The 16,535-nt window shown below is 34.3% G+C and overlaps 2 protein-coding genes across 4 annotated transcripts in view; both read left to right on the top strand.

Annotated features, from left to right (window-relative positions):
- Nucleotides 1-246: 246 nt before the first annotated feature.
- LOC116348795 (bleomycin hydrolase) lies at nt 247-5,299 on the top strand. 2 transcript variants are annotated; one of them, XM_031779912.1, is made up of 10 exons: nt 247-401; nt 470-790; nt 861-1,016; nt 1,084-1,185; nt 3,184-3,440; nt 3,530-3,676; nt 3,752-4,329; nt 4,408-4,564; nt 4,638-4,831; nt 4,912-5,299. In XM_031779912.1, the coding sequence occupies exons 1-10, from the start codon at nt 314-316 to the stop codon at nt 4,934-4,936; spliced, it is 2,025 nt and encodes a 674-aa protein (XP_031635772.1). In that variant the 5' UTR covers nt 247-313; the 3' UTR covers nt 4,937-5,299. The 2 variants fall into 2 exon arrangements, with proteins under 2 accessions (XP_031635772.1, XP_031635773.1); XM_031779913.1 differs by lacking the exons at nt 247-401; nt 470-790; nt 861-1,016; nt 1,084-1,185 and adding an exon at nt 1,505-1,901.
- Nucleotides 5,300-6,994: 1,695 nt separating this feature from the next.
- Nucleotides 6,995-16,535, top strand: part of LOC116348720 (furin-like protease 1) — a 100,422-nt gene continuing 90,881 nt past the window's right edge. For both annotated transcript variants that reach the window (XM_031779797.1, XM_031779796.1), the window contains exon 1: nt 6,995-7,998. The gene's annotated coding sequence lies outside the window, so the exon portion shown is untranslated. The remainder of the gene's footprint in view (nt 7,999-16,535) is intronic.

The following is a 16,535-nucleotide window of genomic DNA, read 5'->3' as shown; positions in this document are numbered from 1 at the left end:
TAAAATCCAAAAAGAGTTGTTCTGGTCCGTATGTTTTGATTAGGTCACGACCTCTGTTGGTCGTTTTTGAAAAGACTTTCCGTTGAATTCAATTCTGACACATGTCAAACTCACATTGAAATTTCGTTTGTATTGAAATCTCTTCAACCAAGTATTACTTGATGTACATTCTATTTTGTTTACTTACAAACATTTTTACGTTGTGCTAAACGTACATTAGATAAATTGTAATTATAAATATTTTCTTTAAAATTTCGTGATTTTTTGTTGAATAAAATTTTGTATCGGTGTTAACAACAAAATAGTGAAAATAATGTCGTGTTGTATAATTGGATGTCCTAATGAAGGAGCGTCAGCATCAAAAGATACAACATATCACTTGTTTCCGCATCCAACCAAGGGTATTTTTCGATTTTTCCAACAAAATGAATGTGTCATCATGTGAATGTTTTGCTTTCGAAAATTTCAGATGCAACACGATTTAAGGAATGGATTGACGCTTGTAACAATCCACGTATTCAAAACCTGGACGCAGTGTCTGTGCACAAAAGATATCGTATTTGTCGTCGTCATTTTGATGCTGATTGTTTGAATGGAGGCTGTCGTCGGCTATTGAATACAGCTGTGCCTACACTTTATCTAAATTCATCTAAAGATAGCTCGCAATCGGAGACAGTGAACAGTTTGGATCCAGTACAAAGTGAAATAATTTATTTACCTATAGCGGTCAACGATAGTGACGAGCACTTTGAATTGATGTTGACAGAAAACAAAATATATGATCAACAAAGTTAGTGCATTTTCTTAAAGTTAGTTACATATGTATGAGATGTATGTAATTTTTCATTTATATTTTTTAGTTTTGAATACAAATGCACCAAACAAACGAAAATCGGAGGAAAACCAACCATTAAGAACAAGTGGAGATAAATATGGCTATTTGAGAGAAATTCATACTAAACACAAGATTAAAAAGCTTAAAACCGAACCAGAGGAAGAAGACGACGACGAAGAAGGTAAAATGACCGTGAAACTAGTGCATTTGCATTGAATTATTCATAAATACATGCATATCATTTCCAGAAATCAACAAAGAAGATTCTTCTTTACGTAATCTCAGTGCATCTAATGAGTTAGAAATGCAATACGAGCTATTAGACGTTGAAGACGCCAAATATTACAAAGGTGAGCATATTTTTTTTAACATGAAAACCGATAATTTTCAATTTTTGGTAATCGTATAAAACATTGAACGCTATTAAACGTCATTTTTATCACGCTAACGCGTTGATGTCGCGTGTGAGTGCGTCTAATAACGCGCTGTCAATTTCAGCAATGACTTTTCGTTTCTGAATGAAAAAAAAAGCAACAAAGCGAAACAGAGCAATTACTCCACCACAATGCTGGAAAGAGATAAGCGTAGATGCGTGCATAGCCGCAATGAAAATATAAATAAAAATTTGTACGCAAGAGCTATAAGAGAAATATAACAGATGACATTTCATCATTTGTACATTCACGTTAACTGTGCATAGTCGCCCATATTCGATTCTGTTTATTTTTTTCCTCTTCTAAATTGTCTGACGTGAAAACGAAATAATTTTGTATTTTTCCGTTCGAATTTCGTTAGACAATTTATTTGAGTTTCAAGTGTACGGTTCATAGTTTACATTTCAACAAAAAAAAAAACCAACCGTTTTTGTTTCATATAATTCGATTTGCTTCTCATCTTATTTGTGTTGATCACCGTAAATTTGAACAAAAAAAATCGAATAGTCCTATTGCTGTGCAAGAGAAAGTAAAAATACCAAACTCCAGACAGAAAGTAAAGTTTAAGGCAATTTGAAAAATAAGAACAATAACAGCAATTAACATCGTCGCGACAAGAAAAATGAATCCAGGTAATCAAATAAATAATTTTTACGATTTTTCTCTCGTCGTATATTTTACAGATTTATCAATGCCGTTTATTGATCGCATTAAATAAAATCTTTTTTTTTTCTCTTCTTCACATTCACTTTATCGTGCGTATGAAAAGTTTATTCTTCATTCCGGCTGCTACGCTTGTTTATTCACATAAATCTGAGTAGGCGTTCCGTGTGTGCGCATCACAGCTACATACACAATATAAATTTAGAGAAACTAAAAGTTATAAGAAATTTAATCGCCTGTATGTTGTTGCGTTTTCCGTCCGCTTCATCTCCCTCATTCTTCTTCATCGGGTTTCTTTTTTCTTTTCTTTTCTTTTTTTTTTTGTCGAATGAATATCCACTTTCGCTGCTCGCCACCATATTCAAAGACACGGAAATTGTATTGTGACATATTAACGCATATTAATATTGGAAAGCCCACGTCTTAAACCGACTTTAACGATTTAAACAATACAAAACGCTTCATTTTATCCACAGTCAAAACATTTGTTCGTTCGGTCGTTCGGTTTATTTATTTAAATAACGGTGATTTGACTCAGTTTCTTTGTTGAAATCCATCCGTTATTATCATCGATATAGTTCTTTTTTCATTATTCTTTGTGTCACAATATCGTAATAACATAGCTCGGTTACAATTATCCACATTATTATTACGATTTTTCTATAGTCGCCTATTCGGTGATAATAGTTTGTGGTGGAGAATTTTCAGTGGCGTGTTCGTTTCATAAAAGTAAATAAAAAATCAACAAATAATTTGCATTCAAGGGATTGATTGTAGGTTTTAAACCATAACTATGCAAAATAAATGTAAACAACCGTTATTGCCTCGAATAGTTTTGTTGTTGCTTGGATGACATCACTTTCGTTCGTTTTCGCGTTCTTTTGTATTTTCATTTTGTGCGGCACACTCGACGTGTATGATTATCATTTCTGCTCATCGAGTACATTAATCAAAAAGTCAAGTAAACATGATTAAGTAAGCAAATGACAAAAGATTTCTTTCTGACACATAATGAAATTGACAAAAAAAGAGTTTACTACGTGACAATCGCCTACTTTCTATCTCTTGTTCAAGAGTCAATGAATTTATATGAGCACATACTTGTATCGGAAAGTGCAAAAAAAATCTCACATCATTTCCTTATCAATTTTGTGTACATAGTACTGTTTTTAACTTTGTAATCGTTTGTACAATTGGAAATGGCAATTTTATCGTTTGTTCGTTGTTTTTTTTCTACTTTTTCATTTGCAGCTCCATTAACCGATGAAGCGTTTCAGCAATGGCGCAAAGATTTCTATAAATGCGAGAAAAATGTGTTAGCACAAAATGTCTGTTCGCGCATCGATCCATTCGAGGCCGCATTATCGCGTAAAGTTCTCGAGAATACCCAACATGTATTCACTTACAAAGTGGAATCGGAAGGCAAACCGTTGACGAACCAAAAGAACTCAGGTCGATGTTGGTTATTTGCTGCGTTGAATGCTATCCGCATTCCATTCATGAAGAACGTAAGTACAAATTCGAAATAAAATGTAAAAAAAAAACCATCGAAATTTCCAATTGCCATAAATTAACCATAAAATTGTTGTTTTTACAGTACAACCTAGATGAATTCGAATTTTCGCAAACTTATCTCTTTTACTGGGACAAAATCGAACGATGCCATTACTTTTTGAATAATATTATTGAAACGGCTTCTAAAGGTGAAGAGGTCACCGGTCGTTTAGTTTCATTTTTGCTGACTGTAAGTGAATTTTTCTGATTTTTTTTTTTCAAAACATTATTTTTGACTATCACTGGTATCTCTTTCTTTTTATAGGATCCAACGTGCGATGGTGGACAATGGGATATGGTGGTGAATTTGATCAAAAAGCACGGTTTGATGCCGAAAAAATGCTATCCAGAGACTTATTGTTCGGAGGCCAGTGTGCGCATGAATGCCATTTTGAAAAGTAAATTGCGTGAATATTCAAAAATTTTGCGCGATTTGGTTGTTGCCGGTAGTTCCGAAGATGATGTCAAAGCCAAACTCAATGAACAAATGCGTGAAATTTACAATGTGGTTGGCATTTGTTTGGGCATTCCAAATGAAACATTCACATGGGAATACTATGACAAGAGTAAAGCTTATCATTGCATCAAATCAATTCGACCAATTGACTTTTACGAGAAACATGTGAAACCACATTTTGACGTAGATAATAAGGTTTGCATCGTCACAGATCCACGGCCAACAAGCACTTATGGCCAAGCCTATACCGTTGAATATCTAGGAAATGTTGTGGGAGGTCGGCCGGTATTGTACAATAATCAACCAGTTGAATTGCTTATGGAACTAGTGGCCAATTCACTGAAAAATGCCGAACCTGTGTGGTTTGGGTGTGAAGTGAGCAAACGGTACGATTTTGCAAAAGTTTGAATTTCAACATTCTTTAATTCGCTAATATTTCAAATTGTTATTGAATTTGTTTTTAGGTTTGCGGCGAAGCAAGGCATCGAAGATTTGACTGTACACGATTTCAAATTGCTTCTGGGTGTTGATATCCAGATTACATTGTCAAAGGCCGATCGAATGATTTATGGGGAATCAATGATGACACATGCAATGACCTTTACGGCTGTATCGTGCGACGTAAGTTAATTAAGTGCGCATTTTTCTCTATCAAAATATCAAATTGCTCAGAACCATTGAATTCTCAAAACAGGATGATGGAAAATCAACAAAATTCCGTGTAGAAAATTCATGGGGCGAAGACCGGGGAGAGAAGGGATATTTGATCATGTCGGCCGATTGGTTCAAGGAATTCGTTTTCGAAATTGTCGTTGACAAGAGCATCGTACCAAAGGACGTGTTAGATGTGTTCAATCAAACGCCAATCGTTCTTCCAGCTTGGGATCCGTAAGTTAATTGTTTATACAGTTTTTTTTTGCCATTAAAAAATATCGCTCACACAATTGAATTGTTCATTTTCAAAACAGGATGGGAACATTGGCCAAGTCTTAAATGAATTACGCATGTTTTCTTCTTTCGTTCAACTTTTCTCGTGTGGATGACATTTGATCATTCATCGCAATTGTGACTGTGAGTGCGTGCACCGCAAATATCCACCGACAGAAATGCAACCACAATAATCGAAGAAAACGTTTAAATATAAAATCAAACATATTCTTATACTAGAGATTTCGATATTTTTCCAAATCCAAATTTTGTTTCACCTAGAACGTCTAGATTTATTTTTTTTTTTCTCTCTTAGTTGATAAAATCCTTTAAATGGATCGTGAAGTGTGAAAATACAACAACAACAACAAAATGCCATCTTAAATGTTTTTGAATGAATAAAAAATACATGATAAATTTCAATGTAACTGTTTTCAGTTTGTTTCTCTTTTCATTTCGTTTGAACAAACTCATTCAGAGACGCATGTGTTTGTTTTATTGCTTGAATAAAATGTTTACGACAATTCGTTGGAAGGGAAATGTAATCGGCCATTATTACTCTGTGAGATAAAGATAAGATAGAAAACGAAATGCTCGTATAAAAACTAGGGCTTTCATTTGTGTTTTCTTGAAAAAGGGTTTCAATGCAATAGACTGAACAAAAAAAAAAAGAAATCTACATTGCAAAAGCATATTTAGAATTTACTTTATGGACAATATTTCCCGTCACAATTAATGAATTCTTTTCGTCAAGAGCAGGAGCGCGGCACGGCATCACAAAGAATTTGAAAGAATTTGTTGGACCCGGAACTTGTGTAGGTAAGTGAAATTATTCTTTGGCACAAAATATGAATAAAGTGTGTTTCGCGTATGAGATGCGCTACTGAATACAGGAATTCAACCATTCAAATAAAAGGGGGAGATAAATAACAGTTGATTATCTCCAGCTCTATTATTCACATAGTAATTATTTTCCCTTGGTATACAATATGGTTCTTCAACTAAAATGCTAAACAAATACCCAGCCTTGAATCGTACTCGGTTTGCTCATCTGCTTGTGGCTTTTGATTGAGATGAATGTACAGTTCTTGTTAGAGTTTTATTCCTCATTTCCTCTTATCATGATTTTGTTTACTCTCTCAAATCACTTTTAATATAAATGTATATATAAGCTAAATGGATACGGAAGTGCTTGTGGAAGTCTGCACATTTTTTCTCTCTCTACCTTCGAATGCAAATATTTCAACAAACGGCAAATTAAGTTTTGTTACCATTCAATCTTACAGAATATGAAAGAAGAAACGGTGGAAAAAAAGATGCACTGAGAGAAAATGCATTAACCCGACAGGCGACAAAAGATAAAATCATAATAAACAACGCCAGTTTCCAACCCTGGCTCAATGGAGTGTGTATCTATATATATAAACATTACAAAGCCGATTCCGAGAGATGCGAGAGCATAAAGCGAGATAAATATATTTGCCGGCAAAACACGTTTAACAAAGCATTGAATTGTCCATTCCCATGGCAATTGTACACACCAGTATACCGTGATGGCATACATCGAAACATCGTTCAACCATATAAACGGCAACGTGAATATGTGCGATGTTCTTGAGACTTGTTACATTGAAAGCATATCAGCTGGGTGTCTATGTGTTATATGAAAACATTCCATAACAAACACAATGTCACATCCGACAAGTACTCGCAAATCCACAAATCAGTTCACATATGCCCACACACACACACTCGAACATGTACATGGTGGCCTGTACCTACACAGGCACAGGCATCCACACTGCAAAACTGTTATAAACACTAAAATTCACTCCACATACCAAACATTTCATGTCTGTACATTGTACATGGATGAGTGCGACGGGAGAGAAGGCAAGAGCGTTCGTATGAATCGCATGTGACGAGCATAAACATAGATTGAACGAATAAGAGAGAATGAGTGAGAGATTTTTGAAATAAGTAAGCGCCAGCCTCGAATACATGCACACATCGTTCAAGCACCAATACATCCATACATTGGCTATGAGTGTATTCAACCTAGACAAATACCGTGTCGTGTGTTTCGTATGATCCGTATTTGCCGTGTTCAGTTGAAGTGGAAACGTCGTTGAGTCAGGGTGTGTTTCAATCAAATTTATTATTTTTGTGTTCAAAATCACACACATCGTTAATTCATTCAGACTTTTCTGATTCTAAATCAAAGTAATTGACGTTTCGGATCGCACAATAAATAGACAAATTTTAACATTTTAAAAATTGATAAATTGAATTTCTGAGTTCGATTCAAGTGCACACTTTTTTTACTACTTTGTGTTTATTATTGAATTTATGATTTTGTTTATATGGTGTTTGAGTGTACGTAACGAACAAACAACAAAATTCGACGATATTATTCCAAATAAGGTCGATTTATCGCAATCCATGCGTAGTTCTTATTTTTTCGTCGTTTTCAAAGCAAACAAACAATTTTTTTTTACAATCAGCGATAAAAAACAAGAGACGAGCTTGAATACAAACGAACTGATGATTACGATGTGTGCATAAAAGTTTTATTTTCACTCATTCATTGGTGTTAATTATGTTTGAAACTGTTAAAATTCTCGTGAAAATTATAAATTGTAATGATATGCTGTCGGCAAAGTGAAACTTCATAGAAATAATTCAATTGCATTTATTGAACTGAAAACTGAATAAAAAAAAATTTATTACCATTAGAATAAATTTTACCCAAACACTTGCGCTCATTCTGAAACTCAGACCGTATATATCGGATCGTGTTGGTTGCATGATTTTAGCCTTCATATAAAACAATTCAAGCGAATTGTAGTGGCTATGCAATATATATATATATATATCAAACTACACACTCAAATTCATTACGTGTATCAAAAGTATCGCACAACAAAATCGTAATAAATTCAATTCAGATAGCAGCCGAGTGAGCAGCAATTGAATAGACATCGAAACGACAGCGAACCACGACGCCAACAAAAAATAATTATTTATATACAACAACAACAGCAACAAAATCAACAACTTGAAAAAAATCACAAAACAGGCGAATATCTAGCAACGACGTTTCCGAGAGCAAAAGAGAGGAGTGACATGTGAGTGTTTTATTTTAAAGTGCTTGACAATTTATGTATTTTTATCTATTTTGCACAATTTCGCCCGTCGAAAAATTCATAAAGCCAACTAACTGGCTAAATGAAATGATTGGATATGTATATTGTATGAACAAAAATAGGAGCATCACCGCAAACGTTCGTCGCATGTGCAATGACTTGGCAAGCCTATAAATTATTATAATCGACTCAATTGATGAGTACTTTCATTGGTCGAATAAATGAGAAAAATATTGAATCTACTTCGGCATAAGTAGAGTGAATGGGTGAGCTTCAATTGAGAAATTTCGGCTTCGAAAATCGGCACACAGCTTGAAAAAAAGTCAAGTCGCCAAATGCGTCTGAAAGAAAGTAGAGATGGTGGCAAAACTTAAAAAACTAGAAATATAGCAAAAGAAATTTAAAAAAAAGTTGAAGACAAGAACATATAAGTATAAAAAACAGAAATGAATAAAGAGAGAACCAACAATGTCCAAGTCTACCTGTCATTTAATGCGGAGGCTTTGCTTGTGTATCTCTCAAATACGATTGCAGACACGCAAACACAGACAAAAGACAAAAACAAACACAGTCACTCACACACACACACATGCCAACGAAATGGCGATTTAAAAATGACGATTTATCCAGTGCTGTTGTCTTTCTTTTTACTCTTCATCATCGTCTTTATTCTGTTGTTTTTCATGCATACACACTAAATTCACTAAAGTAGTTAGATAGCAGATTCTACCGTTGCTGTAAACAATCTCGTCTGTATTTTGTTTGGCTGTATTTATCTGTCTTTCGTTTGTTACACTTTATTCTACTACAAGATACTATACGACTACATTGCTTCTTGTTCACTTAAACGTGAACGAATGAAAAAAAAAATGAACCGACCATTACAACACCGTATTCGCATTCTTCCCATTCAGATAGAGAGGTACGATGGTATGTTACTTCGAAATTCTATTCACAGTCGATTTTCGACAAACGAAAACTTGGAATTTTATCTTCATTTTGTGCGGCAGTGTGTTATTCGGTGGTCGTCTTCCATGTACCTGCATGTATACCGTATCATACTATTTGTCTGTGATTACATTTGTTTCTTTTGTGTGTGTGTATACATAAATATTTTGGCTTACATTTTTTTGGTTGCGTTTCCAAAGCGATCTAAGACCGTTCAATTGGAAGTAATGTTTGCTCTGATGTCAATGGAAATCGGAGAAAGGTTGATTGGCCAAAATGTCAAGATTACAATCGAATTTGTTAAAATAATTAGCTTCACACGTATTCATCTTGCAATTATTCTAAAAACTCACTCGTCACGCGGGTGACAAGAAAAAAAATTACGTAAAGTCAACAAAACATATAATGCGAAAAATCTTTCGCCTTACTTTCTGCTGCAAAGAATTTGGCGAACCAGAGAGACATGCTCACACGCGCACCCAACAAAACCCATATAATATGTAGATTCCGTTCATTGTCATGGAATTTAATATCACCCATTTGTCTCACATCAAATAACATCGTATCATTTTTATTTGTGCCATTAAATCAAAAGATAAAAAAGCTTGAAGCAAAAAAAAAAACGAGAAAGCGGACAAAATTAATAGCAATCATATGCCTAGATTCACAAATGGTGTGACAGAGGTTAAGTGCATGATTATTATTTTTTCTCGACTTCACAGAAACAAATGCGATACGTTCAGTTCAGATTGAAAATAAATGCGCGATAATTTTTTCTTGGATTTTCATAAAAAATCACATTCACTAAAGTGTCGTATTGTTTGTCATGAATTCGGACCGTGGAAAATGGGGGAAAAAATTATTTTCACAAATAAATGAACTCATTTTTCAGAATTTGCGCACCGCTTTCTGTAGCTCTTTATTCGTCGAAAAATAAAACGATTTTATGGATTTTATATTGTCCATTGGTCAATTAGCGTTTATTTTGCGGGGATTATCTAGTTCAATGTACCAAAATTCCGATTACACATTAAAATAGCGTATAGAATGACCTCCTAACGGTAAACTATATTTTTTTTTTTTGAATGGATGCAAAAGCCAATTTTTAGTGGAATTTTCTAAATGATTCTTTTTTTTAAAAAAAAAATGATCGTTTTCACTGCTGGTTTAGATGATTCATTTCATTTGTATTGTCATGGCAAATTAAATACGCGTGCATGGGTTTCACTTTTCTACTATAATGGCATATGTGCACAGATAAAGAAATTAGTCATCTGTGTATCTGATCGTCAATGGCGATTCGTCACAAAATGATACATCGTATTTATTTAGCAGTGACAAATATATAATTTTCAAAAATATTTTCGTTTTTTTTTTATTTCTGTACAAATAAAAGCGTTAAATTTGACGCAAAACAATTTGTATAGCTTACAATTGTGTTTGTCAAATATCTGCGAAATAACGCATTTGCGATTTGAATCATTTCCGAGTGTGTTGTTCTTTTCATCAAATGTATCATATTATATTGAATTTTGTTTCGCTCTCTCTTTCTCTCTCTGTGTTTTGAAAAATAAATACATTGAGATTGAACGTGTCTTTGAGCCTTTTTTAAAAGTCGGTGGAATGAACTAAAATAAAACACAAGAGTGTTTATTGTTTGTTCACGAAACTTAAATTGTTGGTTTTTTCTTAAGACAAGTTTCCGCAATTTTTATGTTGATGATAAATAGAACAATAAATGCACAACAATGCCAGACATTCTTTGATAATCTGGACAAATGGCAAGAGCAAATAAATTGATGGCAATGGGCTAAAATATAATATCTGTTTAGAGAGTGGCAACGCACATCATGTTTGGTGTTTCTGTATTTCACATTGACCCGTCACATGGCATGTGTGCATTCAATATACACGACGATGTCGTGCTGATGTGATGTTGATTGTGCGATGGATAAATAAAGGCGTGTTGTAGGCTTGGATTTAAGTCGCTATATTGACAAAACGGTTATTTTCATTCATAAATAATATATATATAGCGAAATATAGTAGATTTTGTGTGTGTTCACAAGAGCAAATAGCAAACAGCAGCTTGGAAAACCAAAAGGTTCAAGAGAAACCGACTTTGTTTGACTTTTTGAAATTGTACGCCAGTTAATGGGTTATGCAATAGTTCCGTTTGTTTATCGGTATGTCGATTAGACACTTACAAATACGAATGACAAATACGTCTATCAAAAATGGTTAGAAGTAACATTCTTTTTTTGCTTTCCACATCTTTTTTCCATTACAATGAATTTTCATTCAATATTTTGGTATCTAATCAAAGAGCCTACACAATTTTTTCGCGGTTAAATTAGAGAAGACAAAATATAAAATAATCACAACAATTACCATTTTAAAATTGATTTTAACACTTTATATTGGGCGATTTTGGTCAAAATCCATTATTATTTATGAACAATGACAAAAATAGAATTCGACCGTAAACCATCCACCATATTAAAGTGCACAACAATGAAATGAAACATCACGTTGTGTGTATGTACTCGGATTTAACAGCGTCTCTTTGCCGTTGTTGCCGATTCAAAAACCCATTCGAAATCATGACTTTATGACATAATGTACAACAACTTCATTCAAGTCAAATATAGCCAGCCCAACAATTATACAGCACAAACTGTAGAAGATTATTCGTTTTGTTTACATGTAACCCGCGTGCAATGTGAAAGACTCAACACATCTTATGCTAAATGAACAATTGTACAATTTCGCTTTGCATCTTTGTTCAGTTTAATAATAAAAAGGCAACGTAATGGAAAACATATACGTACATTTTTTTTGCAGTTCGTCTTGCAAATGCCGCACCGTGAACCAGCTAAATAAACAAAGTGTGCTCGCAAAATGAAAATGCCAGACGCTTTGACGGAATGTTTACAGAAATAAAAAGAAAACGACGATGACGACGAAAACAGAAGAAAAAGAAGAGATGAAAAAAGATTGCACACACATCATGGCCTTTGTAATATGATGATCACCGGTAACGGAAAAACGCAGATCAAAATGAAACATTCCACAAACAACAATTGTTTCGCTTTTTGAATATTTTCTCTCTGTGCAAAAAAATTGGTTTTTTCTTCTCTCTTTTCAAATGCAAGAGAAACAGTAAATATTATTTGAATTCTATTTTGTTCTACAATGCCACAGCATTGAAAATACATACAAACACACATTCTGTTGGAATAACTTTTGAGTTGCGCGCTCGGTTTCAATGGAGCAAAAAAGTGAAGATTGAACCACTGAAAGGGCAAAAACTGCTTTGAAATTATCTCTCTCTCTATCTCTCTGTATGTGCCTCTCTATGTACAATTCAGTGAATCGCAAGGGTTATTGCAAAATGTATGTGTATGCATGGTTGCCGCACTAACCATCCCATTGTGAACTTATGAAACACTGATGATGATGTTGATGGTGGCGGCTTTTACTGCGGATGTCGATATGCGCCACAATAATTTGCTACACTTTTGGTCCGGGTCGAAAATAGTAGAACAATTATTATTTCATAGCCCATAACATCGTTTCTATCGTACCAATAAAATTTGTAAAAGAATTGAGCGTCGCAACATATGATTTCTCTGTGCAAGCGAAAAGCAACTGAAAAAAAATCATTCAACTGTAATGAAAATGACATCCATAATAATTCCATTTTAATTAAAATTAATCGATTTATACGTAACCATTTTATTTCGATTTAAATGCGGGACTTTTTCCAATGTCCAAAAAAAGAACTCTGAAAAATTTAATTTATTGTTTTTTGAAATGAGAAAAAAAAATCTCACTCACACTCACACAAAATTTAGTCGTTTCACTTTGTTAGAGCGGCGTTGTGTGTCTGAAATTGGCATTTCATGTGGATATTTATGGTAAATGTGCGTGATCGCTTTATTTGACAGCACAGAACCTATCCCATAACTATGGATTGAGGTCAATTTCATATCAAATGAAGCAGAAAAGAGCAAATACCCCATTAAAATGTCGATTAATCGAAGACTGGATTCAATATTTCTCGAATTAATCGCATATGTTTGCCATCATTTGGGCTAATCGTTTTATGCACATTTTATGTTATCTTGTAATGTTTAATAATGTTATATTAAAAGACCAGGGTCGCACGTTTCATTGTTGGTTTCGCGTTTCATTCAGATGTCCAAATCAACAAAACAGTTTATTGAAAAAGCATCCACATCATCAAACGATGCATATCATCGGTTTAATATTAAACTATGCATGTGGCTAAAGCAAAAACATAGAATAACTAATCCAAACGTCACGAGCAGCGCCAGCTCATTTAATATAAAACTCAAACGATATTTATCGTTTGCAGCATATCCATTTACTAATATGCAAAGCCCATTTTAACGACGTAGACTGCTTGATATGATTTTTTGCAATTTTTAATTCTTGAAAATTATAACTTGAACACAGGCACAAAATTCGGACAAAAATGCAGTTATGATTTGTGCCTTAAAATAGCTATTGATAAATCGTCTTTACACATGGCTGCGGCTAAGCCGTGTTTAATTCTCATATTTCGATATTTCACCAAAATTTCAAATTTTGTTTGTTCATTTGTATCGATCTATTGAATTTAAAATCGTGTAATAATCACGAATTTGGCATGCGCTTCGAGGACATGCACAAGGATACAAACACAGTCACTCATTGAAAAAACCTCAGCAGAGACGGAGAGAAAGAGAGAGAAAAAAGTTATCAGGAATTTATTTTGCTATGGAGCACATAATTCATGGTGTTCATGCAGTTTTTGATAATTTGGTATGAAAACCCGATAGAATGAACATGTTTTATGGCCATTTGACTCGATCTAGCGATGCGACATCGTTGGACATCGCTGCCAAGGGCGTGGGAGCAGTGCACATTATTTCCCTGCAATTCCGTAAATGGAATTCTGTTTCACGTAAATATTAAACATTCTATTTCGTTTATTATGCATTAGCAAAAACATTTTCGATTCCATTTGCACCCTCAGCGTTGTGGTTTACCTTTAATAACCGATGTCAAAACTCAAAAACACGCGAATCTTTATGCGAAAATATCGAATTGAATTTAATGCACCGTATGCATACACAACATCCACAAAAACTAACAAATGTAAGTCGCATTTGAACACCACACGGTAAATAATTATTTTGAATTTAGTGCAATTTCATTTTGGTTGGGAATTGCATGACAATCCAATGTATGCAACTAAAACGCAATGAATCTAAAATGTTTGCTCACCGAGAGAGAGCCAAGTTTTTCGATGACATTGATTAAATATCAATATTTTGTTGTCATTTTCGTACTTTCGATAAATTTTCAATAAAATGGCACAGTGGTATGTGTTCTACCACCTGGGAAAGCTATATCGTGGCCTGTGCAGGGTAACAAAATTGTGTCGCCAATTCGTCTATTCACGATGAAAATGAGAATAGAATGCATCCAGCATTTTGCAGGGGCTGCAAAATTATTATTCATTAGATGAATAATGACCAATTTTGCTCTCATGAATCGACATGATTTATGTGACATTTCGCTCTCATGATAGCACATGACAATAACATGAAAATAACTAACGAGACCCAGTTCTAGAAAATGGTGCATCAATTTCCGTACTTGAGCACACTCGATAGAGTACTCAATTTATTTAAAGAGATCAAATTAAAAAGAACCTTTTTCCGGACAAAGAAAATCATATTATGAGAGTCAATTAAAAGTATAAAGTTTTAATTGATTTCACAGGGATAAAAAAGAAGTTGATTAAATGCGTGCTTTTTTTTTGTTTAGAAAGACCATGAAAGTGTAAAAACATACTATATTGCTTCTTCGAGTGAAAATACACTTGAAAGTATTTATCTAACTTGAATTATTGGATGAAGTACTGCACCTCCTTCTCTCACTCCCCTTTGCTCCCTCTTAATAAGCGGTTTCACAAAATCAAAAGTGAGTGATCGCCGAAGAATGAACTCAATGAAAAAGCGGATAGAAGTGAGAACTCGCCGCACTTCATTCGAGTGCAATTAAGTGAAATGAAGTTCATTTTCCACGAACAAAATGTACAGGAACCGGAGAGAATATCACAATAAACAAATACATTCGCCGAGCTTCTGTTATTCGTTTGGTCAACATTGAATTTATAAGAGAGAAATGTTACGAGCCGCATGTTTTTCTTATCATTGAAATTCTGTCAATTTTATGATTAAAACAAAATACAATGTTGAAAAAAGGCATACCATTCATACCGTTCACGCGTTTACGTGTATTTTCAGTACTTTACACTTTCAAAAAATCGTAAGTTCTCAATTGGCTTTTACGGAAAATAAATATTTCATTAGCCGAACAGCAAATAAGCACGAAAATAAAAAGAATGAAAGAAAATTGTCGAAAAAATGCTGAAAGTATTCGACACCATTTTAGATGGGATACACGAAAATGCGAGAAAAAAACGAGAGGGAAAATATCTATTAAAATCTCATGGCGGCAATTATGCTCTCTCGTCTCCACGTGAGCATAAAACGTAAAAAAACAACATTACAACAGCAATGCCAAAAATACAAATACACAGACAGCGCAAATTTACTTGATTAAATATTTGCGGAATTTCAGAAAGAATTTAGATTGAATTGGTATGAAAATATACGAAAGAGATCATGAAAAAAAAAGAAACGAAACCAAATCAAAAACAACAATAAGATTAGCGGCAAACTGTGTGCATACCAGTGAACAAGCCCTCAATGGATTGAAGCAGCTCCGAAATAAAGCTTTGAAAACATTCGTTTGCTTTGCAGGTAATCGTGTTTCACACAAGTAAATACATTTTAGTACCACCCAATACATGCCACTCCAGAATGCGAAAAAAAAACATCCAAAAATTTGCCACGTTTATTTTTTTTTCTCCTTCTCGTGCGCTCAGGCAAAATGTTTGTCGTCAACGCTCGAATGAGAATTACGGCGAAAACATTTGTAAATCAGAACGTCGACGATGCTTCCTTGTTTGGTGCGCCCGAAAAAAGTCTGCATTTGAATATTATACGCTGCTTTTGCTGCACACAACAAAATAATTTCTCGGTCTTTTAATTCCCATTTTGCATCGTTTACTTTTTCCTTGAGTTTCAGTCTCTTTTTTTCATGTGTCTGTGTGTGATTTTAAAAAATGTTTACCAAACACTGCTTTGTTGTTTCGCTCCATTTCATGCCACACATCCTTTCGATAACATGAATAGCATCCTTTAACTCCGGGCCTGATGTGAACGTCGGCCATACGTATCAACCCACAGACACATAAGTTATAAACATCATTAACATACAAGCTGCATTAGCAGATATACAGCAGCCACCACCGTTGCTGGTACAGTCAGCCGCCAAATGTATGCGTCGAATTGCCTTTTTTCCACACCACGAAAAAACAGTCTGTTCACCATTCACCAGCTGAACGATAACGAAAATCATAAATTAAATATTAGCTATGCTTTGGTGCTGTGTCACAGCGTTAGCCACTGAATGCCATTCCCATTTTG

Source organism: Contarinia nasturtii, unplaced genomic scaffold (assembly GCF_009176525.2).
Source record: "Contarinia nasturtii isolate CC-2019 unplaced genomic scaffold, AAFC_CNas_1.1 Cnas_scaffold_2678, whole genome shotgun sequence".
NCBI classification, from domain to species: domain Eukaryota; kingdom Metazoa; phylum Arthropoda; class Insecta; order Diptera; family Cecidomyiidae; genus Contarinia; species Contarinia nasturtii.
Note: the sequence above shows the minus strand (reverse complement) of the source record. Positions and strands in the feature narration are given on the sequence as shown.